Here is a 24,515-nt window from a genome sequence, read left to right as displayed (position 1 = left end):
ATCCACCACCACCACCACACTCGCCTCCAACACCACCACCACACTCGCCTCCACCACCAACACTACCACCACCATATCTACCACCACCACACTCGCCTCCACCACCACCATTTCCACCACCATCACACTCGTCTCCATCACCACAACCACAATTGCATCACCGACCGCGCTCAACTCCATCACTACTACCACCATCACACCCATCATCACCACTGCACGTTCATCACCAACGCCACCTCCATCACCACTTCCTTCATCACCACTTACTGTCCAAAACGATCATCAACCATCACTACTAACCAACCTCTGTCACCGCCATCACCTCCTTCACCAACACCACTTCAACAACAACCACCATCACCATCACAACCCATCTCTCATCTCTGCCATCAGCACCATATCCTCCATTACCACTGCCACCAGCGACTGCCTCATCATCATCTTCCGCCACCACCGCCGCCACCTCTTTCTCCAGCTCAGGCTGCTGAGTGTGGGAGTGCTGATTTGCTGGACCTCATGGCGCTGGGCATTCCTGCACGCACGCCGCTGCTGCTGCTCCTACAGCTGCTGCTCGTGCCAAACAGCTCTGCAGGTGACGGTGAGTGTCCGCTTGCTTTGACTGTGTGGGGAGCGGTGGCGCAGCGGTTAGCGCGCTGCGCTCCGAGCCCGCCCACCCGAGTTTTTAGATTCCCGCTCGCTGCCTCCCGACGCCAGCGACGGGAATGTCCGAAGCAGTCGTGGGACATCCCCTCGGGCACGACTCCGCAGTCTGCGTCTCCGGAGCCGCACGCGGCTCACGGCTTCGTGGCCGTTATTCAGTCGCGATTCACCGTCTCGTGTTCACCCACAGTGCATTGCGGCTCTTGAACACGCAAACACGAACAGAATTCGAAACAAATGGCTCTTCCTGTCGTCGTTTACCGACTCTATTAAGGGCGGTGGGGGGGGGGTAACGAAACTGGATTGTATGAGGAGCTCCACACATCCTTGAAAGATCGGTGAGCTCCTCCGGCAGGCGAGGCAGGGTTCAGGGGCCAGGGTTCTGGAATGCCGCTGATCGAGGAGGAGAACTCTGCCCCAGCGGTTCTTAACCTTGACTGCAGCCTTGCACCCCCATGCTTCTCAATAGATAAACAATGTAGGATGTTAATACATACGCAGGGTTTGATGAAACGAAGTAAGTTGTTACTTACGTGCCCGTACTTAATTTGCGTTTCGATGGTTTAGCTTCTAAAAAAAGGCCTGGCCACGTCTCACCACCCCCAGAAAGGGCATCTCGCTCCCACAGGGGCTGCGTGCACCCCCGGCTACGAACCGCTGCTCTACACTTTAAGAATCGTACAGAAATCATCAATTCCACATTGCGGTGTAGGATGATGATGACGACGACGACGTCATAGGACACCCATTCTGATGTAATCTGTGACGTAATGAGACAGCCACGTTGGGTGGGGGACCGTCGAGTTGAGTTGTCCTGAGCGGTGCGTGAGTCGTAAACTCGTAATGTGTTACGTGTCGAGGGCCAGGTATGAGAGGGAGAATGTATAGTCGCTGCCTTTCGGTAAAGTCACGTAGAAGGGAAATAATAAAATAAAATAAAACATAATTAAATTCTTAAGATGGTTCGGCCACAACACAAGCAGCCGCCCTCAGGTGAAGAATAGAGCTGTCGGAAAGACAGCGTCCTAATGTAGGATGCTGTCTGTGAATTTTATGTTTTATTTTTATTATTTTATTATGTCTCTTCTACGTGACTTTACCGAAAGATCCAAGAATACGAATCCCTGCAGTCACGAAAGCTTTAAGTCGAAATTTAGTCTCTGCCTTTTTTATAGAGACCCATAGACCGACATCGTCAACCTCCATCAAGAGGCCGTCCATAAATGACGTCACGCACCTGGGGGGGGGGGTCAGACATTTGTAACGATGTGTGACGGGGGGGGGTTGAGAAATGTGACGTCACATAAAAATGCGCAACTTTAAATAAATATAGAATTATTATAACAACACTAATTGTTATAACAACACTCCTACAACATCAGAGTGCAGCGCCACATTAAATATGCACTACAATGACAATAGTTTAAAGCGATTTGAAGCATAAATTTCGATTTAAAGCTTTCGTGACTGCAGGGATTCATCTTCTTGGTTCTTTCGGTAAAGTCACGTATAAGGGAAGTAATAAAATAATAAAAATAAAACATAATAAAATAATTCTCACGACGTTTCGGCCACAACGCTGTCGCCTCGACAGATCTGGTTTCACCTGAGGACGGCTGCTTGCGTTGTGGCCGAAACGTCGTGAGAATTATTTTATTATGTTTTATTTTTATTATTTTATTACTTCCCTACTACGTGACTTTACCGAAAGAACCAAGAAGATTTGAAGCATGTTTTATTTTAAAAATGGAAATATGGTTTGGGGGGGGAGGGGCAGAGCTTTGTGACGTCATATTTGAGGGGGGGTCTGACTTTTTGTGAGGCCGTGTGACGAGGCGGGGGGGGGGGGTCAAAAAGTCAAAAATCGCGTGATGTCATTTATGGACGGCCCCCAAAGACAAAAGCTCGCCTGTATAGCCTTAAACAGAGCTATCGGGGCAAGTGCCGTTGGCGAGTAGCACCTATGAAAGAATACTCTGGCCCTTTTCTTTATCCACAAGGCTAGGAAGGCCTTTCTTTCTTTACTCCATGGCACGGGTCCACAACAGAGGTCGCAACCGGGTACCCGATACCCGTACCCTACCCGATACCCAGCTACCCGTACCCGGCCAGGTACGGGTACGGGTACCCGTTTGCGACTCTGGTGCGGCCGAGTACGGGTAGGCCGTGAGTCACTGGTGAGTAACCGTTTGTCACTCATTTCCCAACGTCTTGTCTCTTCTGACAATTCAAGTTCCTAGAATCAACCCACCCGCGCCTGCAACATGGCTTCATCCCAGAGGTCGCAATCAGGTATCCGATATCTGTACCCTACCCGTACCCGGGTACGGCCGGGTACGGGTACCCGTTTGCGACCCTGGTGCGGCCGGGTACGGGTACGGGTAAGGAATCAAAACCCGTTTGCGACCTCTGGTCCACAACCTTCGTCGCTGCTTTCTCCCGCAACGCCCCCGAACTCCGCCTCTCGCTCCTTCTTTTAACCTCTTCCTGGCTCCGCCCCTCGCCCCCCTCTGCCCCGCCCCGCTCCGTCTCCACCAATCATCACCTCTCTTCCCCTCTCCTGACATCACCGTCCCTCCCGTCACTCACCCGACTTTCCCGCTCTTTTTCCTTTTTGAACGTCCCGGCCAATGCGCTTGGCTCCCCGTGCCCCTAACCAATCAGAGCGTTGAGTGTTTTGCTGCTGCCTTCTTCACGACTCTGGTCCCAGGGATCGCGTGGGACAATCACGACAACGATGAAGGCCGGCACGGCACGCGAGGGGGTGGGTGGCCAGCTCCACGCCCGGCGGCCTTTGTCTCCCCAGTGCTTGTTCTACAGATCATACCAGGTCGTGATTTAAGGCTGAGTCAACCTAGGGGAGACCAAGGACCAGTTCACATATTCGCCATTGCTATTGGTCGTGAGGAGGAATCGAACTCGGGTGGCCGGGTTCGCAGCGCCAACCACTGCACCACTGCTCCTCACCCCCACGAACCCCGTAACCCTCCACAGGTCCCAGCAACTGGAGCTCCCCACCTCGTGACCTCCCGTCTCTCCACCACCACCACCACCACCACCCCCACCAACCCCGTAACCCTCCACAGGTCCCAGCAGCTCGACCTTCCAGATCTACAACGCGGCCCACGACCGCTGCCTGGAGGCCAAGGGCTCCACCACGGGGGTGGCGAAGTGCGACGCCGACGCGCCGGCCCAGCGGTGGCAGTGGGGCTCCTCGGCCACCCTCTTCGCCGCCTCCTCCCCGGGCCTGTGCCTCTCGGGGCCCCTCAAGCCCGCCGAGCTCAACCCCGTGGAGCTGGCGCCGTGCGGCGGGGGGCCGGCGGCAGCCGCGGCGACGGCGGCCACGGGGGGCGTAGCGGCCGGCAAGGTCGGCCTCCTGCAGGCCTGGGAGTGCCGTAACGACACGCTGCTGTCACTGAGCGGAACGGACCTGCACCTGAACTGGCGCGGGACCCAGGGCTCGGTGGCCGTGCTGTTCAGGGGCATGCTGGGGTGGAGCCGCTGGGTGTTGTGGGATACCCGCGACAGTCTTTGCAGCCGCACCTACACGGGTAGGTGAACTGTGCTGGGTAGCTCCCGCTTTTCTACTGCCGCTAACCGAGCCGTGCCTACACGGGTACGGGAATTGTGCTGGGTAGCTTTGTCACTTAGTCAATCGATTACCGATGGTGCCATTATTCGACAAATAATCTGTTCCATTCTTCGACGATGACAACACCTAGACTCGCACTGCAGATAGGAATGCAGGCGAAGCACGATAGAAGCCAATGGAACTAGTAATTACGAATAATAGTAATTTCACTGACAGCACAGGTGACATCCAATCAGACGGCCAGTGAATTAAACGCGAGTAGTTCAAGCCGCTGGCAAGTCACAGAGCCCCCCCCCCCTCCTTCTCCACCCGCCCCCCGTCTGTGACGATCCGCGCCGCAGCCGTCTACACCTTCGAGGGCAACGCCAAGGGGCAGCCGTGCCACGTGCCGTTCCGCTTCGAAGGCACGTGGTATGGGGGCTGCACCACGCAGGGGCGCAAGGACGGCCTCCTATGGTGCGCCACCACCCCCGACTACGGCGAGGGGAAGTGGGGGTTCTGTCCCGTGCCAGGTGAGGGCGGCGTGCCTCCACCCACCACCCCCCCTCACTTACCCCCCCACCACCCACCCCCCCACCATCCGCTACCCCCCACACACCCCGCTAGGATCGTAGCGATGAGGCCGAGCAGCAGCAGCAGCGGCTTTTGACTGCTGGCCATCGAACAAATGCAGCGGTCATCGTGATCGCGGGGCGCTTTCAGATGCGCTCCCGCGGTCGCCTGACCGGTTGCCGGACCGAATGCGTTGTGGTGAGGTCGTTGTGGTGAGGTCGTTGTGGTGAGGTCGCCCTCGCCGCACGCACAAAACGCTGGGCCACAAATCGAGCACAACACCTCGCTGCCGATCTCGTCGCGGAGTCATCAACCATCATCACGCGAAGTCCGCTCATCTTCGACCGTCGGGCTGAGACGCTGGTCGCCGCATCGTCATCATCGCGCGGTGCTTTCAGACGCGCTGCTGCGGCCGTCTGGAACGCTGGAGAGCTTTGTGCACTTTTAAATCGTCATCTACATTGACAAACTCGGTTTTTTTTAGAACTGCTTTTTGCGTTTAGTTTCTTGTCCCTCCTCGCACCTCCGATTAGTGCGGTTGGCTACCGATTACCGATGGTAATTATATTATCCATAATAAAGGGGGTGTTTTGGTTAGATTGCGTAAATATAAATGCGTCGTGAAACCCACCGTCACCCGACACAGCCAACTGAAAAAGCTGGTCGCGTCAAGAGAACGTGCACATTAGTTAGGAGTTCAGCATACGCGGGTGTGTGTGTGTGAGTGCCGTGACGTTTCGTCCGGTGATTACAACGACAACCACAACCAAAACAACTACCACAACAACAACCACAACATCAACCGCAACATACAAACAACCACAACATCAACCACCACAACATCAACCACCACAACATCAACCACATCAACCAAAACAACCACAACATCAACCACAACATCAACCACAACATCAACCACAACAACCAAAACAACCACAACATCAACCACCACAACATCAACCACAACAACCAAAACAACAACAACCACAACATCAACCACAACATCTAGCCCCATCAGGCGACAGCCTCGTCGCCTGGTTGCGATGATGTGGTCCGACCCCCTCACCGCCCCCCACCGCCCCCCCGCCACCCCCCCCCCCCCCCCCCCGATGTCAGGCGACTCGTGCGAGCACTTCTGGCAGAAGGACCCCCGCTCCGGATCGTGCTACCACCTGGCGCTGTCGGCCGCCCTGCCGTGGTACGAGGCCCGCAGCGCGTGCCGCCAGCGCGGGGCTCAGCTGCTGAGCGTGACCCAGCTCCACGAGCAGGCCTTCCTCTCCGGTGAGGGCACCACTCCACAACCGGCAGTCGTGGAGCGCACTCAAACACAAGCGTTCTCAGGGCGCGATTCAAGGGCAGGTTTCGTATGTGTGCTGCGTACGTTGAACTTCTTTCGCACCGTACATAACCAACCGTGCCAATTGGAGGTGCGGTGGATGTGTGTTGAACTTCTTTCGCGCCGTACGTAGCCAACCGTGCCAATCGGAGGAGCGGTGGATGTGTATAAGGTAGGCACTGATAAGGGGTTGACAGGTCTGGGTTCAGGACGTGTCACGGCCAGGGGAGGGGGGGGGTGGTGACCGACGGGTCAAGAGCCCCGCGTCCCCGCGGTGGACTCCACCGCTCGGCCCTGGAGGTCACGGCGGAGGGTGACTCTCGCCGCGTCCCGAGGACTCAGCGGCCACGTGGTGGGAAAACGAAACAGCGCGGGCGCCGGCAAGAAACGGGAAGTTGAAAGCGTCCAGAGGGGGCTCTCGGGGGCGGTGGCGTGAGCAGGGGGATGGGGGGGGGGTGGTGCAGGGCTGCTCCTTTGCCTCGCGGTGTCGCGCGCGTGACGCTGCGGCGTGCGTGGCCAGGGCTGACGAGCTCGCAGGACAGCACGCTGTGGACGGGCCTCAACGAGCTGGACGAGCACGGGGGGTGGCAGTGGAGCGACCACCGACCCTTCCGCTATCTCAACTGGAAGGCGGGTGAGTGCGTGGGTGAGCGGGCGGGTGAGTGCGTGGGTGAGCGGGCGGGCGGGTGAGTGCATGGGTGAGCGGGCGGGTGAGTGCGTGGGCGAGCGAGCGGGCGGGTGAGTGTGTGGGTGAGCGGGCGGGTGAGTGCGTGGGTGAGCGGGCGGGTGGGTGAGTGTGTGGGTGAGCGGGCGGGTGAGTGCGTGGGCGAGCGGGCGGGTGAGTACGTGGGTGAGCGGGCGGGTGAGTGCGTGGGTGAGCGGGCGGGTGAGTGCGTGGGTGAGCGGGCGGGCGGGTGGGTGAGTGCGTGGGTGAGCGGGCGGGTGAGTACGTGGGTGAGCGGGCGGGTGAGTGCGTGGGTGAGCGGGCGGGTGAGTGCGTGGGTGAGCGGGTGGGCGGGTGGGTGAGTGCGTGGGTGAGCGGGCGGGTGAGTACGTGGGTGAGCGGGCGGGTGAGTGCGTGGGTGAGCGGGCGGGTGAGTGCGTGGGTGAGCGGGCGGGCGGGTGGGTGAGTGCGTGGGTGGGTGAGTGCATGAGTGATTTGTTTAGTGGTTGAGTGGGTGAGTTGTGATTGGTTTAGCGGGTGAGTGGGTGAGTGAGTTGTGATTGGTTTAGCGAGAGAGTAGGTGAGTTGTGATTGGTTTAGCGAGAGAGTAGGTGAGTTGTGATTGGTTTAGCGGGAGAGTAGGTGAGTTGTGATTGGTTTAGCGAGAGAGTAGGTGAGTTGTGATTGGTTTAGCGAGAGAGTAGGTGAGTTGTGATTGGTTTAGCGGGTGAGTGACCTCGCTGTCTCCGCTCCTGCCAGGACACCCCACTGACGAGGAGGATGCCAGTTGTGGCGCCTTCGACGCCTCGGCCCAAGGCCAGTGGGTCACCCTGGCGTGCTCCAAGCGCCTGGGCTTCATCTGCCACAAGACCATCGCCTCTCCCACGCAGCCTCCACCACAGCCAGCCACGGGTAACCACCCCACCATCACCACCACACCTAAACACGAGGCACCACACCATCACCACCACACTGCACCACAGATGGCACCACGCACTACGACACCGCCATATCATGCACGACACCACGACACATCATAAAAACTAATTCTCATTCTCGCTCATTCATTCACTCACCATCTCACTCATCCACCCATCCACTCAATCACCATCTCACTCATCTACCCACTCATTCACTCACCATCTCACTCATCCACCCACTCAGTCACTCACCATCTCACTCATCCACCCACTCAGTCACTCACCATCTCACTCATCCACCCATCCACTCAATCACCATCTCACTCATCTACCCACTCATTCACTCACCATATCACTCATCCACCCACTCATTCACTCACCATATCACTCATCCACCCACTCATTCACTCACCATCTCACTCATCCACCCACTCAGTCACTCACCATCTCACTCATCCACCCACTCAGTCACTCACCATCTCACTCATCCACCCATCCACTCAATCACCATCTCACTCATCTACCCACTCATTCACTCACCATATCACTCATCCACCCACTCATTCACTCACCATATCACTCATCCACCCACTCATTCACTCACCATCTCACTCATCCACCCACTCAGTCACTCACCATCTCACTCATCCACCCACTCAGTCACTCACCATCTCACTCATCCACCCATCCACTCAATCACCATCTCACTCATCTACCCACTCATTCACGTACCATCTCACTCATCCACCCACTCATTCACTCACCATATCACTCATCCACCCACTCAGTCACTCACCATCTCACTCATTCACTCACCATCTCACTCATCCACCCACTCAGTCACTCACCATATCACTCATCCACCCACCCATTCACTCACCATCTCACTCATCCACCCACTCAGTCACTCACCATCTCACTCATTCACTCACCATATCACTCATCCACCCACTCAGTCACTCACCATCTCACTCATCCACCCACTCATTCACTCACCATCTCACTCATCCACCCACTCAGTCACTCATTATATCACTCATCCACCCACTCAGTCACTCACCATATCACTCATCCACCCACTCAGTCACTCACCATATCACTCATCCACCCACTCAGTCACTCACCATCTCACTCATCCACCCACTCAGTCACTCACCATATCACTCATCCACCCACTCAGTCACTCACCATATCACTCATCCACCCACCCATTCACTCACCATCTCACTCATCCACCCACTCATTCACTCACCATCTCACTCATCCATTCACTCAGTCACTCACCATCTCACTCATCCACCCACTCAGTCACTCACCATATCACTCATCCACCCACTCAGTCACTCACCATATCACTCATCCACCCACTCAGTCACTCACCATATCACTCATCCACCCACTCAGTCACTCACCATATCACTCATCCACCCACTCAGTCACTCACCATATCACTCATCCACCCACTCAGTCACTCACCATATCACTTATCCACCCACTCAGTCACTCACCATATCACTCATCCACCCACTCAGTCACTCACCATATCACTCATCCACCCACTCAGTCACTCACCATCTCACTCATCCACCCATTCAGTCACTCACCATATCACTCATCCACCCACCCATTCACTCACCATATCACTCATCCACCCACATAGTCACTCACCATATCAATCATCCACCCACCCATTCACTCACCATATCACTCATCCACCCATTCAGTCACTCACCATATCACTCATCCACCCACTCAGTCACTCACCATATCACTCATCCACCCACTCAGTCACTCACCATATCACTCATCCACCCACTCAGTCACTCACCATCTCACTCATCCACCCACTCAGTCACTCAACATATCACTCATCCACCCACCCATTCACTCACCATATCACTCATCCACCCACTCAGTCACTCACCATATCACTCATCCACCCACTCAGTCACTGACCATATCACTCATCCACCCACTCAGTCACTCACAATATCACTCATCCACCCACTCAGTCACTCACCATCTCACTCATCCACCCACTCAGTCACTCACCATATCACTCATCCACCCACCCATTCACTCACCATATCACTCATCCACCCACTCAGTCACTCACCATATCACTCATCCACCCACTCAGTCACTGACCATATCACTCATCCACCCACCCATTCACTCACCATATCACTCATCCACCCACTCAGTCACTCACCATATCACTCATCCACCCACTCAGTCACTCACCATATCACTCATCCACCCACTCAGTCACTCACCATATCACTCATCCACCCACTCAGTCACTCACCATCTCACTCATCCACCCACTCAGTCACTCACCATATCACTCATCCACCCACCCATTCACTGACCATATCACTCATCCACCCACTCAGTCACTCACCATATCACTCATCCACCCACTCAGTCACTCACCATATCACTCACCCACCCACTCAGTCACTCACCATCTCACTCATCCACCCACTCATTCACTCACCATATCACTCATCCACCCACTCAGTCACTCACCATATCACTCATCCACCCACCCATTCACTCACCATATCACTCATCCACCCACTCAGTCACTCACCATATCACTCATCCACCCACTCAGTCACTCACCATCTCACTCATCCACCCACTCAGTCACTCACCATATCACTCATCCACCCACTCAGTCACTCACCATATCACTCATCCACCCACTCAGTCACTCACCATCTCACTCATCCACCCACTCATTCACTCACCATCTCACTCATCCACCCACCCATTCACTCACCATATCACTCATCCACCCACTCAGTCACTCACCATCTCACTCATCCACCCACTCATTCACTCACCATCTCACTCATCCACCCACTCAGTCACTCACCATATCACTCATCCACCCACTCAGTCACTCACCATCTCACTCATCCACCCACTCAGTCACTCACCATATCACTCATCCACCCACCCATTCACTCACCATATCACTCATCCACCCACTCAGTCACTCACCATATCACTCATCCACCCACTCAGTCACTGACCATCTCACTCATCCACCCACTCAGTCACTCACCCTATCACTCATTTACCCACCACTGCCACCGCCACCACCACCACCGCCACCACCATCACCACCACCATCACCACCACCACCATCACCACCACCACGGCCACCGCTGCTCTCTCTGCGTTGGGCAGGCGCGGGGCCGCGGGGCTGCGGCGCGTCGTGGCTGCCCTACGCGGGCTCCTGCTACCGCCGGGCGGGGAGGCGCGACACGCAGACGCGCGCCCTGGCCGCGTGCCGGCGCGACGGCGGAGACCTCGCCAGCATCCACAGCGCGCGCGAGCTCGAGTTCCTCGCAGCCCAGCTCGGTGAGAGCACAGGGTTGGCGGTCGTGGTGGTGGTGGCGGCGGTTGTGTTTAGCGAACGCGAATTTACGGCGGCTGGCCCGTACTCCCACGGACTCAGCCAGTTAGAACTCACACCGAGCCCTAACCACACCACCCAGCCAGACCCCAGCTCTAACCACACCAGCCACCCAGACCCCAGCCCTAACCACACCAGCCACCCAGACCCCAGCCCTAACCACACCACCCAGCCAGACCCCAGCTCTAACCACACCAGCCACCCAGACCCAGCCCTAACCACACCAGCCAGCCAGACCCCAGCTCTAACCACACCAGCCACCCAGACCCCAGCCCTAACCACACCAGCCACCCAGACCCCAGCCCTAACCACACCAGCCAGCCAGACCCCAGCTCTAACCACACCAGCCACCCAGACCCCAGCCCTAACCACACCAGCCAACCAGACCCCAGCTCTAACCACACCAGCCAACCAGACCCCAGCCCTAACCACACCAGCCACCCAGACCCCAGCCCTAACCACACCAGCCACCCAGACCCCAGCCCTAACCACACCAGCCAACCAGACCCCAGCTCTAACCACACCAGCCACCCAGACCCCAGCACTAACCACACAGGCCAGACCTTAGCACTAACCACACCAGCCAGCCAGACCCCAACCCTAACCACACCAGCCACCCAGACCCCAACCCTAACCACACCAGCCACCCAGACCCCAACCCTAACCACACCAGCCACCCAGACCCCAACCCTAACCACACCAGCCACCCAGACCCCAGCCCTCACCACACCAGCCACCCAGACCCCAACCCTCACCACACCAGCCACCCAGACCCCAGCCCTAACCACACCAGCCAGCCAGACCCCAGCCCTAACCACACCAGCCACCCAGACCCCAACCCTCACCACACAAGCCACCCAGACCCCAGCCCTAACCACACCAGCCAGCCAGACCCCAGCCCTAACCACACCAGCCACCCAGACCCCAGCCCTAACCACACCAGTCACCCAGACCCCAGCCCTAACCACACCAGCCACCCAGACCCCAACACTAACCACACCAGCCACCCAGACCCCAGCCCTAACCACACCAGCCACCCAGACCCCAACCCTAACCACACCAGCCACCCAGACCCCAGCCCTAACCACACCAGTCACCCAGACCCCAGCCCTAACCACACCAGCCACCCAGACCCCAGCCCTAACCACACCAGCCACCCAGACCCCAGCCCTAACCACACCAGCCACCCAGACCCCAGCCCTAACCACACCAGCCACCCAGACCCCAGCCCTAACCACACCAGCCACCCAGACCCCAACCCTCACCACACAAGCCACCCAGACCCCAGCCCTAACCACACCAGCCACCCAGACCCCAGCCCTAACCACACCAGCCAGCCAGACCCCAGCCCTCACCACACCAGCCACCCAGACCCCAGCCCTAACCACACCAGCCACCCAGACCCCAGCCCTAACCACACCAGCCACCCAGACCCCAGCCCTAACCACACCAGTCACCCAGACCCCAGCCCTAACCACACCAGCCAACCAGACCCCAGCTCTAACCACACCAGCCAACCAGACCCCAGCCCTAACCACACCAGCCAGCCAGACCCCAACCCTAACCACACCAGCCACCCAGACCCCAGCCCTAACCACACCAGCCAACCAGACCCCAGCTCTAACCACACCAGCCACCCAGACCCCAGCACTAACCACACAGGCCAGACCTTAGCACTAACCACACCAGCCAGCCAGACCCCAACCCTAACCACACCAGCCACCCAGACCCCAACCCTAACCACACCAGCCACCCAGACCCCAACCCTAACCACACCAGCCACCCAGACCCCAACCCTAACCACACCAGCCACCCAGACCCCAGCCCTCACCACACCAGCCACCCAGACCCCAACCCTCACCACACCAGCCACCCAGACCCCAGCCCTAACCACACCAGCCAGCCAGACCCCAGCCCTAACCACACCAGCCACCCAGACCCCAACCCTCACCACACAAGCCACCCAGACCCCAGCCCTAACCACACCAGCCAGCCAGACCCCAGCCCTAACCACACCAGCCACCCAGACCCCAGCCCTAACCACACCAGTCACCCAGACCCCAGCCCTAACCACACCAGCCACCCAGACCCCAACACTAACCACACCAGCCACCCAGACCCCAGTCCTAACCACACCAGCCACCCAGACCCCAACCCTAACCACACCAGCCACCCAGACCCCAGCCCTAACCACACCAGTCACCCAGACCCCAGCCCTAACCACACCAGCCACCCAGACCCCAGCCCTAACCACACCAGCCACCCAGACCCCAGCCCTAACCACACCAGCCACCCAGACCCCAGCCCTAACCACACCAGCCAGCCAGACCCCAGCCCTAACCACACCAGCCACCCAGACCCCAACCCTCACCACACAAGCCACCCAGACCCCAGCCCTAACCACACCAGCCACCCAGACCCCAGCCCTAACCACACCAGCCAGCCAGACCCCAGCCCTCACCACACCAGCCACCCAGACCCCAACCCTCACCACACAAGCCACCCAGACCCCAGCCCTAACCACACCAGCCACCCAGACCCCAGCCCTAACCACACCAGTCACCCAGACCCCAGCCCTAACCACACCAGCCACCCAGACCCCAACACTAACCACACCAGCCACCCAGACCCCAACCCTAACCACACCAGCCAGCCAGACCCCAACCCTAACCACACCAGCCACCCAGACCCCAGCCCTAACCACACCAGCCACCCAGACCCCAACACTAACCACACCAGCCACCCAGACCCCAACCCTAACCACACCAGCCAGCCAGACCCCAACCCTAACCACACCAGCCACCCAGACCCCAACCCTAACCACACCAGCCACCCAGACCCCAACCCTCACCACACAAGCCACCCAGACCCCAGCCCTAACCACACCAGCCACCCAGACCCCAGCCATAACCACACCAGCCAGCCAGACCCCAGCCCTAACCACACCAGCCACCCAGACCCCAGCCCTAACCACACCAGCCACCCAGACCCCAGCCCTAACCACACCAGCCAGCCAGACCCCAGCCCTAACCACACCAGCCACCCAGACCCCAACCCTCACCACACAAGCCACCCAGACCCCAGCCCTAACCACACCAGCCACCCAGACCCCAGCCCTAACCACACCAGTCACCCAGACCCCAGCCCTAACCACACCAGCCACCCAGACCCCAACACTAACCACACCAGCCACCCAGACCCCAACCCTAACCACACCAGCCAGCCAGACCCCAACCCTAACCACACCAGCCACCCAGACCCCAGCCCTAACCACACCAGCCACCCAGACCCCAACACTAACCACACCAGCCACCCAGACCCCAACCCTAACCACACCAGCCAGCCAGACCCCAACCCTAACCACACCAGCCACCCAGACCCCAGCCCTAACCACACCAGCCACCCAGACCCCAACACTAACCACACCAGCCACCCAGACCCCAACCCTAACCACACCATCCAGCCAGCCAGACCCTGGCCCCAACTGCCCTCAACCTGGAACCCCCCCTGCACCAGGAGGAAGAGAAGGGGTGGAGGGCCGAGTTTGTGGTCCGAGTGATGGATGTGGGCGATCGATGCGTTTGCCGCCCCGTGTGCAGGAGGAGCGGGGGCGGGAGACGTGTGGATCGGCCTTCACGACCGCCGCTCGCTCCTCTCCTACGAGTGGACGGACGACTCGGCGGTGGAGTTCACGCGGTGGAGCCGCTTCGAGCCGAGCGGCGGAGACCGCAGCGGAGAGAACTGCGTGATCATGACGGCCGCGGTAAAAACAACCGCGTCCACTCGCACCACCCCCACCCGCACCACCACCACCGCCACCACCACCACCCGCACCACCACCGCCACCACCCGCACCACCACCGCCACCACCCGCACCACCACCGCTACCACCCGCACCACCACCACCCACACCACCACCGCCACCACCCGCACCACCGCCCGCATCCACCCGTACCACCGCCACCACCACCACGACTACCGCAGTCGCCACCGTACGTAGCCAACCGCGCTAATCGGAGGTGCGTGTGTGTGCTTCGTGTGTGTGTGCTGCGTGTGTGTACTGTGTGTGTGTGCTGCGTGTGTGGTGCGTGTGTGTGCTGTGTGTGTGTGCTGTGTGTGTGTGCTGTGTGTGTGTGCTGTGTGTGTGTGCTGCGTGTGTGCTGTGTGTGTGTGCTTCGTGTGTGTGCTGTGTGTGTGCTGCGTGTGTGCTGCGTGTGTGTGCTTCGTGTGTGTGCTTCGTGTGTGTGCTGCGTGTGTGTGCTGCGTGTGTGTGCTTCGTGTGTGTGCTGCGTGTGTGTGCTGCGTGTGTGTGCGCTTCGTGTGTGTGCGCTTCGTGTGTGTGCTGCGTGTGTGTGCTGCGTGTGTGTGCTTCGTGTGTGTGCTGCGTGTGTGCGCTTCGTGTGTGCGCTGCGTGTGTGCTTCGTGTGTGCGCTGCGTGTGTGTGCTGCGTGTGTGTGCTTCGTGTGTGCGCTGCGTGTGTGCGCTTCGTGTGTGCGCTGCGTGTGTGCTTCGTGTGTGCGCTTCGTGTGTGCGCTGCGTGTGTGTGCTGCGTGTGTGCTGCGTGCGTGCAGGAAGGGCGCTGGAACGACACGCAGTGCGACCGCTCCTTTGACTTTGTGTGCAAGAAAGCACCGAGCGAGCCGGAAATCCCCGAGCCGGAGCAGGGTTGCAAACCGGTAGCACGCAGCAACACCAACAACCACCACAACAACCACCACCACCACTGTCAACCACCACCAGCGTCAACCATCGTCAACAACCACCACCACCGTCAACCACAATCACTAAGTGGCGGTGACGTCACCACGACGCTTGTGCCAGGCTATGTGCACGTTGAGGCCACGTGAAGTGTCGAATGACCGCTGGTAGGAAGTCACGGGGCAGACCCAGCAGGTGCCACGGGTCGACTGACCAAGATGACCGAGATGACTGGCTGAAGCACCACCTGTGCCCCCTACTGTGCCAACTTGCTGTGCTTTAGCCACCCGGCGCTCCGCTCGTTGTTGTGAGCGTCGCTCCTCCGCCCTCCGTTGTTGTTGGAGGGCGACGGCCTCCAACTGCCCAGTAGCGTCCTTCACGAGCCTCCTCCACAGAGGCCGATCTTGACACCGCTGGTACCAGTCATCGGCAAGTCCACTCAGCTCCACGTCCTCCTGTTCCACATCGCTCCATCTCCTCTCTAGCCCGTGCCTCCTGTACCACGTCGCTCCATCTCTCCTCTAGCCCGTGCCTCCTGTACCACGTCACTCCATCTCCTCTCTAGCCCGTGCCTCCTGTACCACGTCACTCCATCTCCTCTCTAGCCCGTGCCTCCTGTACCACATCACTCCATCTCTTCTCTAGCCCGTGCCGCTCCCATTTAGCCCCCTCGATCCGGCTGAACAAAAGCTGTTTAGGCATGCGGTGGCTAGGCATGCGGTGGCTAGGCATGCGGGCTACATGGCCCAGCCAACGCAGCCTTGCCTGCCGGAGGAGCTCACCGATGGGACTTTGTCCAGATCTTTCAAGGATATGTGAGCTCCTCACACAATCCGGCCTGGTTAAACCCAGGATGGATCGTAGGTAGGCCAGCCTAAATGTTTCTAACCGGCGAAGATGTTCCATTAGGGGGGTCCACGTTTCGCAAGCGTAGAGAAGGGAGGGAATGACTGTGGCCGAGAAGACCTGAAGCTTTGTGCGGAGTGACAGACCAGGTAGCTTCCACACAGCGTTACGCAACCGATTAAAAGATAATGCCGCTCGACTGATTCGGAGTGAGATCTCTGCTTCATCATTAGACCTCGTTTGCCAGTACCAAAATATAATAATAGGGTTTTTCCCCTTTTTTCTGGCAACAAAAATGAAACCTTTTTACAATGAATCATGTGTGCATTAATCACCATACTTGTGGTTAAAATGCAACCAAAAAACACACGGCTTTCTTTTGAGCCTCGTCTCAATTGGTGCCGTCTCTGGTGTGGACCAATCAGTTTCAAGGACAATGCATATATTATCAGTGTGTTTTTTGTTTGCATTTTAACCACAAGTATTGTGGTTAATGCACACATGATTCATTGTAAAAAGGTTTCAGTTTTGTTGCCAGAAAAAATGGGAAAAACCCTATTATTTTAGACCTCTGCTGTTAAACCGGAGCCGGTTATGAGCACACTGCCCAGGTATGGGAAACTCTCCACTCTCTCCACAACTGCCCTATCACCAATTGGGAGTTGTAGGGGTAGAGGGTCCGATGGTACAAAATACCCAGGCAGGTGCTTAGTTTTGTTGGGGCTGATGGTAAGTCCCCACCTCTTAGTGGCAAGCTCCAGGTTCAGCAGCAGCGCCTCCAACTCCTCTTCTGAGTGAGCAGCAATTACCAGAGCATCGGCATACATAATATGGTTGAGCAATAGGGAGCCATCCTTTGACCGCACCCGGGCATCGATCAGCCTCCCATTGTATCTGTACCAGATGGAAATTCCTCCAGTACAGCTATTGAAGGCTTCACGAACTACGTGGTCGAAATAGATGTTAAATAATGTGAGAGCCAGAGGACATCCCTATCGCACCCAAAGGTGTGCAGGGAATGGTTCCGACTCCTGGCCACGTAGTTTTTCTCGGGCCCGCTCACCATCATGAAGGTTCTTAATGATCATGAGCAGAGGGTCAGGGACTCCGAAAGCATGAAGAAGAACCCAGAGCCCAGGCCTACTGATGGTATCATAGGCCTTGACCAGGTCAATAAAGCAGAGATGTAGGTTTTGTTGGAATTCCCTACACCTCTGCTGTAGCAAATGGACAGAGAATATGGCATCTGGGTAGGACCGCCCTTTCCTGAAACCACATTGAGGCTCCGCAAGCTTCTCCTCAGCGTGCCTGGTAAGGCGATGTTGAATAATCCATGCCAAAACCTTTCCTGGCAAACATGATGAGTGAGATGCCCCTGTAGTTGTTACAGTCTGTGCGGTCCCCCTTATTAAAGAGGGGGACCACCAGGGCATCCTTACAATCCTGTGGAACCCGTCCAGCGGTCCAGATTGCTATTATGATGTCATGTAGGGCAGTCCGTGCACAAACACCACCCTCCCTCAGAATTTCGCTTTAGAGATCATCTCAGCCCGGTGCCTTTCCTGGTCTCAGACTCTGGATCACCTTCAGTACTTCCTCAACAGATGGCACCTCAGCCAGCCACTCACAGGGGGTGACTTCCTCTTCCAATAATTGAGACACCGTAGCCTCAGCAGCGTCATCCCCACTTTGTCCCACGTTATCCAGGCTGAGGGATGTCCCCTCCCCCAGGACCTCACAGAAATGCTCAGCAAATCTGCAAACCTGTTCCTAGGGGTCGGAAATTGGATCACCAATCTTTCCCCTAATGATGGATAATAGATGTGGCACTGCAGGTTACTTTTTGATGGAATTAATGAGCGAATTGTGATCGCGGGCCATTGAGGCAGACTCCATCTCCTCAGCAACCCACGACCACCACCCATCCTTGCAGCGCCTCACGGCTCTCCGAACCTCTGAGCGAAGGCTTCGGTAAGCCTCCTCATTCTCCGACATGGGATGCTGTAGCCGATGAGAGTGGGCCTGTCGCTTTTTCTCAGCCAGCTTGAACACCTCCTCTGTCAGCCAGGGTTTCTAGGGAGGTCTGGACCATGTACCTAAAGTAGCCATTGCAGCTGCATGAGCCACAGTCCTAAACCTCGCCCATTTCCCCTCGACATCAGGAGTGGGGGACGATGGCAACCCCAGCCGCAAGCGATGACTCAATTCTTGCTTGCAACTTTTATCAGCTAGCTGAGACCATGCCACTAAGGGTTTGAATGGGGTCCTGGGTGTACACCCACCACTGGAGTGGAAGAATGGCAGGCGCATCTTACAGATGACAAGTCGATGGTCAGTGGGCAGATCAGCTCCACGGTAGGTCCTGGTGTCAAGGACATGGGCCCACATCCGCTGTTCCGTCACTATGTAGTCCAGCAGATGTTCTTGCTTGGACCCGGCATGCATCCATGATGTTGTGTGGATGCGCCAATGCCGGAACAGCGTGTTGGTAATTACAAGCCCATGAGCTGCACAAAAATCTAGCAGCATCCTGCCGTTGTTATTGAGCTGATCTGGCCCATGCCTTCCAATCACTCCAGACCAGGTGCCAGCATCATGACCAACTTGGGCATTGAAGTCACCCAACAAGATGACTCTATCCTGAGGGGCCACTTTAGCTCGCACCTGTGACAGGAGGTCATAGAAGGCATCTGACTCATCGGCCTTGCCTGCATCCCTCCACGGATGTTCGTCTTCAGTGGGGGCATAAGTAACCATGACCACCACTCCTCACCTCTGGTTGATCGAAGGCTAGCCCAAAGTAGCCTGGGGCTTACAGCTTCCCACACCTCACTGCCACGCTTCCACGCCCCCTTCATTCTTTTGTTCAGAAGAGCCACTCCCTGTTGTTTGGCAGTCTCCTGCCCCGAGAAAAGGACTGTCCACCCCTCATGGTGGCAGGACCCAGAGCCGGTCCACCGGACCTCCTGAATACCACAGAGATCCAGGCGATATCGGTCCAGCTCCTGACAGGGGAGTGGCAGCCTCTCCTCCGCAGTGAGCGTTCAAACATTCCATGTGGCCACACGTAGTGATTTTTTGTTGTTTCTGGAGGAGCCCCGAGGGTAAGGATTCAGTCTCCTGGTTCCGCCAAATGGGGTTTGGCCAGGAGACTTCATAGACGCCTGTCCCCCCGGGGCCTCCGGCACAAGCTTATTTATTACAATTTTGTCGTCGTGGTTTAGTGGTAATTAATTGAAGGTGGAGGGGTTACCAGTCCCTCGCACCCGTCCAGAGCCCCCATTTGGCCGCTGTGGTGGCTACAAACGCCATGAGGGGGAAGGCCAATCGGAATTGGCCCTCCCCCCACAGCACTGCCCACGACAGCGCTGCCCATCCAGCACCACGAGGTGGTAGGGGGTTGTTTTGCCGCACCAACACCACCACCACCACCGTCAGCACCGACGACCATCCGCAGCCTCCACCATCAACATCACCAGCACTTCAGCTGATACAGCGACAACATCCATCCGTCAAAATTGACCACCAACCATCATCACCACGCAGCTGAGACACAACATCAACAACTACCACCGAATGCCTGGCACAATTACTGTGGTCACATCACCTAGCGATCAATGTTCACGTGGTTGATGCTGTTATTATTGTTGATGATGTTATAGATGCTGTTATTGATGTTGTTGATGACGATGTTCTTGTTGATTATGATGTTGTTGTAGATGATGTTGTTGATGATGAGATTGTTGATGATGATGTTGTTGATGATGATGACGACGAGGTTGTTGATGATGATTATGTTGTTGTTGATGTTGTTGTTGTTGATGATGATGTTGCTGATGATGAAATTGTTGATGATGATGAGGTTGTTGATGATGATGACGACGAGGTTGTCGATGATGATGTTGTTGATGTTGTTGATGATGTTGTTAATGTTGTTGATGTCGTTGATGATGTTGTTGATGATGTTAATGTTGTTGATGTTGTTGATGTTGTTATTGTTGATGTTGTTGATGATGTTGTTGATGATGTTGTTAATGTTGTTGATGTTGTTGATGATGTTGTTGATGTTGTTGATGATGTTGTTGATGTTGTTGATGTTGTTGTTGTTGATGTTGTTGATGTTGTTGATGATGTTGCTGATGATGTTGTTGTTGATGTTGTTGTTGTTGACGATGTTGTTCATGTTGTTGTTGATGTTGTTGATGATGTTGTTGATGTTGTTGTTGTTGTTGATGATGTTGTTGATGTTGTTGATGATGTTGTTGATGTTGTTGTTGATGTTGTTGATGATGTTGTTGAGGATGTTGTTGATGATGTTGCTGATGATGTTGTTGTTGATGATGTTGTTGTTGGTGTTGTTGACGATGTTGTTCATGTTGTTGTTGATGTTGTTGATGATGTTGTTGATGATGTTGTTGATGTTGTTGATGTTGTTGTTGATGATGTTGATGATGTTGTTGATGATGTTGTTGATGATGTTGTTGATGATGTTGTTAATGATGTTGTTGTTGATGTTGTTGATGGTGTTGTTGACGATGTTGTTGTTGATGTTGTTGACGATGTTGTTGTTGATGTTGTTGATGATGTTGTTGATGTTGTTGTTGATGTTGTTGTTGACGTTGTGAGCAGGGCTGGAAGCGCTTCCTCTCCGCGTGCTTTGTGTTTGAAGCGGCGCCCCGGAGCCACGCCGACGCCGTCGCTCGCTGCGCATCCCAGGGGGCGGCACTCGCCAGCGTCCACGACCGGTGCCTCGTCGTCGCCCTCGTCATCATCGTCACGATCATCATCGCCCTCGTCATCATCGTCACGATCATCGCCCTCGCCATTATTATAATCATCACGATCATCATCGCCCTCGTCATCATCGTCACGATCATCACCGCCCTCGTCATCATCGTCACGATCATCACCGCCTTCATCATCATCGTCACGATCATCACCGCCCTCATCATCATCGTAATCATCGCGATCATCATCATCGTCATCATCATCGTAATCATCGCGATCATCATTGCCCTCATCATCACGATCATCACGATCATCATCGCCCTCATCATCATTACAATCATCACGATCATCATCGCCCTCATCATAATGATCACGATCATCATCGCCCTCATCATCATTATAATCACAATCATCATCGCCCTCATCATCACGATCATCAACGCCCTCATCATCATCATCACAATCATCGCGATCATTATCGCCCTCATCATCTTTATCATCATCACGATCGTCATCATTGTCATCATTACGATCATCGTCGCATCATCGTCAGCCACGCGTTACGCACAACTGCGCGTGTCGCGTTACGACTAGCGCCGTTGGCTACGTACGGTGCGAAAGAAGTTCGGCGCGTATGTAGCGTACGTACGTGGGGAGCGGTGGTCGCAGCGGTTAACGCACTGCCCCTACGAACTTCGGTGACCCGAGTTCGGTTTTCCGCTCGCGACCGACACCGGTGACGATTATCCAAATGGGTCGCCCGGTTTCTTTCGTGTAAAACATCGCCGCCGGGGAGACAAAGGCGGCCGGGCGTTGCAGCATTCGCCGGCCTTCGTTAGATGCTCGCTGACGGCACTTGCCCCAACGCACCAGCGGAGGCTACACGGGGGATCTTTGCCTTCGCTAGGTTCGAGCAGGCGTTCATCACCAGCCAAATCGGCCTGGGCTCGCTGGGCTCCTATTGGCTGGGCCTGAGCGACGTCGACCAACCAGGGACCTTCAGGTGGCTCGACGGACGGCCGGTGACCTACACACACTGGGGAGTCAACCAGCCAGGTACCCCGCTCACGCGGTTGTTGCGGTTGTTGCGGTTGCTGTGGTTGTTGTGGTTGTTGTGGTTGATGCGGTTGTTGCGGTTGTTGTGGTTGTTGCGGTTGTTGCGGTTGCTGTGGTTGTTGTGGTTGTTGTGGTTGTTGTGGTTGATGCGGTTGTTGCGGTTGTTGCGGCTGCTGTGGTTGTTGCGGTTGTTTTGGTTGTTGCGGTTGTTGCGGTTGTTGCGGTTGCTGTGGTTGTTGTGGTTGTTGTGGTTGATGCGGTTGTTGCGGTTGCTGTGGTGTTGCGGTTGTTGTGGTTGATGCGGTTGTTGCGGTTGTTGTGGTTGTTGTGGTTGTTGCGGTTGTTGCGGTTGTTGCGGGTGTTGTGGTTGTTGCGGGTGTTGCGGTTGTTGCGGTTGTTGTGGTTGTTGCGGTTGTTGTGGTTGTTGCGGTTGTTGCGGTTGTTGTGGTTGTTGCGGTTGTTGTGGTTGTTGCGGGTGTTGTGGTTGTTGCGGTTGTTGCGGTTGTTGTGGTTGTTGCGGGTGTTGCGGTTGTTGTGGTTGTTGTGGTTGTTGTGGTTGTTGTGGTTGTTGCGGTTGCTGTGGTTGTTGTGGTTGATGCGGTTATTGTGGTTGATGCGGTTGTTGCGGTTGTTGCGGTTGTTGTGGTTGTTGCGGTTGTTGCGGTTGTTGTGGTTGTTGCGATGTTGTGGTTGTTGCGGTTGTTGCGGTTGTTGTGGTTGTTGCGGTTGTTGCAGTTGTTGTGGTTGTTGCGGTTGTTGTGGTTGTTGCGGGTGTTGTGGTTGTTGCGGTTGTTGTGGTTGTTGCGGTTGTTGTGGTTGTTGCGGTTGTTGCGGTTGTTGTGGTTGTTGCGGTTGTTGTGGTTGTTGCGGGTGTTGTGGTTGTTGCGGTTGTTGCGGTTGTTGTGGTTGTTGCGGGTGTTGCGGTTGTTGTGGTTGTTGCGGTTGTTGTGGTTGTTGTGGTTGTTGCGGTTGTTGCGGTTGTTGCGGTTGCTGCGGTTGTTGTGGTTGTTGCGGTTATTGTGGTTGTTGTGGTTGATGCGGTTGTTGCGGTTGTTGCGGTTGCTGTGGTTGTTGCGGTTGCTGTGGTTGTTGCGGTTATTGTGGTTGTTGTGGTTGATGCGGTTGTTGCAGTTGTTGCGATTGCTGTGGTTGCTGCGGTTGTTGCGGTTGTTGCGGTTGTTGCGGTTGTTGCGGTTGTTGTGGTTGTTGCGGTTGTTGTGGTTGCTGCGGTTGTTGCGGTTGCTGCGGTTGTTGTGGTTGTTGCGGTTGCTGCGGTTGTTGCGGTTGTTGTGGTTGATGCGGTTGTTGTGGTTGTTGTGGTTGCTGCGGTTGTTCTGGTTGTTGTGGTTGTTGCGGTTATTGTGGTTGTTGCGGTTGTTGCGGTTGCTGCGGTTGTTGTGGTTGTTGCGGTTGTTGTGGTTGCTGCGGTTGTTGCGGTTGTTGTGGTTGTTGCGGTCGTTGCGGTTGTTGCGGTTGTTGTGGTTGTTGCGGTTGTTGTGGTTGCTGCGGTTGTTGCGGTTGCTGCGGTTGTTGTGGTTGTTGCGGTTGCTGCGGTTGTTGCGGTTGTTGTGGTTGATGCGGTTGTTGTGGTTGTTGTGGTTGCTGCGGTTGTTCTGGTTGTTGTGGTTGTTGCGGTTATTGTGGTTGTTGCGGTTGTTGCGGTTGCTGCGGTTGTTGTGGTTGTTGTGGTTGTTGCGGTTGTTGTGGTTGCTGCGGTTGTTTTGGTTGTTGTGGTTGCTGCGGTTGTTGTGGTTGTTGATGTTGTGGTTGTTGTTGTTGTTGCGGCTGCAGGCGGCGATGCGGCGGGCTGCGTGGTGGTGGAGGCCGGCACCACGGCCGCGGGGCTGTTGACGATGGTTGTGGTTGTTGTGGTTGTTGATGTTGTGGTTGTTGTTGTAGTGGTTGTTGATGTTGTGGTTGTTGTTGTTGTGGCAGCAAGGCGGCGATGCGGCGGGCTGCGTGGTGGTGGAGGCCGGCACCACGGCCGCGGGGCTGTTGACGATGGTTGTGGTTGTTGTGGTTGTTGATGTTGT

At 56.1% G+C, this 24,515-nt stretch overlaps 1 protein-coding gene across 1 annotated transcript in view; it reads left to right on the top strand.

Moving 5' to 3' along the window:
• Positions 1-516: 516 nt before the first annotated feature.
• LOC144951386 (macrophage mannose receptor 1-like) overlaps positions 517-24,515 on the top strand; it is a 63,529-nt gene continuing 39,530 nt past the window's right edge. Inside the window, exons 1-11 of the mRNA XM_078881625.1 lie at positions 517-592; positions 3,747-4,211; positions 4,594-4,764; positions 5,921-6,085; positions 6,661-6,774; positions 7,564-7,716; positions 10,926-11,099; positions 14,754-14,917; positions 15,726-15,830; positions 21,328-21,443; positions 22,334-22,637. Of these exons, the coding sequence (XP_078737751.1) occupies positions 517-592; positions 3,747-4,211; positions 4,594-4,764; positions 5,921-6,085; positions 6,661-6,774; positions 7,564-7,716; positions 10,926-11,099; positions 14,754-14,917; positions 15,726-15,830; positions 21,328-21,443; positions 22,334-22,637 (2,007 nt within the window). The remainder of the gene's footprint in view (positions 593-3,746; positions 4,212-4,593; positions 4,765-5,920; positions 6,086-6,660; positions 6,775-7,563; positions 7,717-10,925; positions 11,100-14,753; positions 14,918-15,725; positions 15,831-21,327; positions 21,444-22,333; positions 22,638-24,515) is intronic.

This window comes from Lampetra fluviatilis, chromosome 62 (genome assembly GCF_964198595.1).
Source record: "Lampetra fluviatilis chromosome 62, kcLamFluv1.1, whole genome shotgun sequence".
NCBI classification, from domain to species: Eukaryota; Metazoa; Chordata; class Hyperoartia; order Petromyzontiformes; family Petromyzontidae; genus Lampetra; species Lampetra fluviatilis.
The sequence above is the reverse complement of the archived record's forward strand: the minus strand, read 5'-3'. Positions and strand labels throughout refer to the sequence as shown.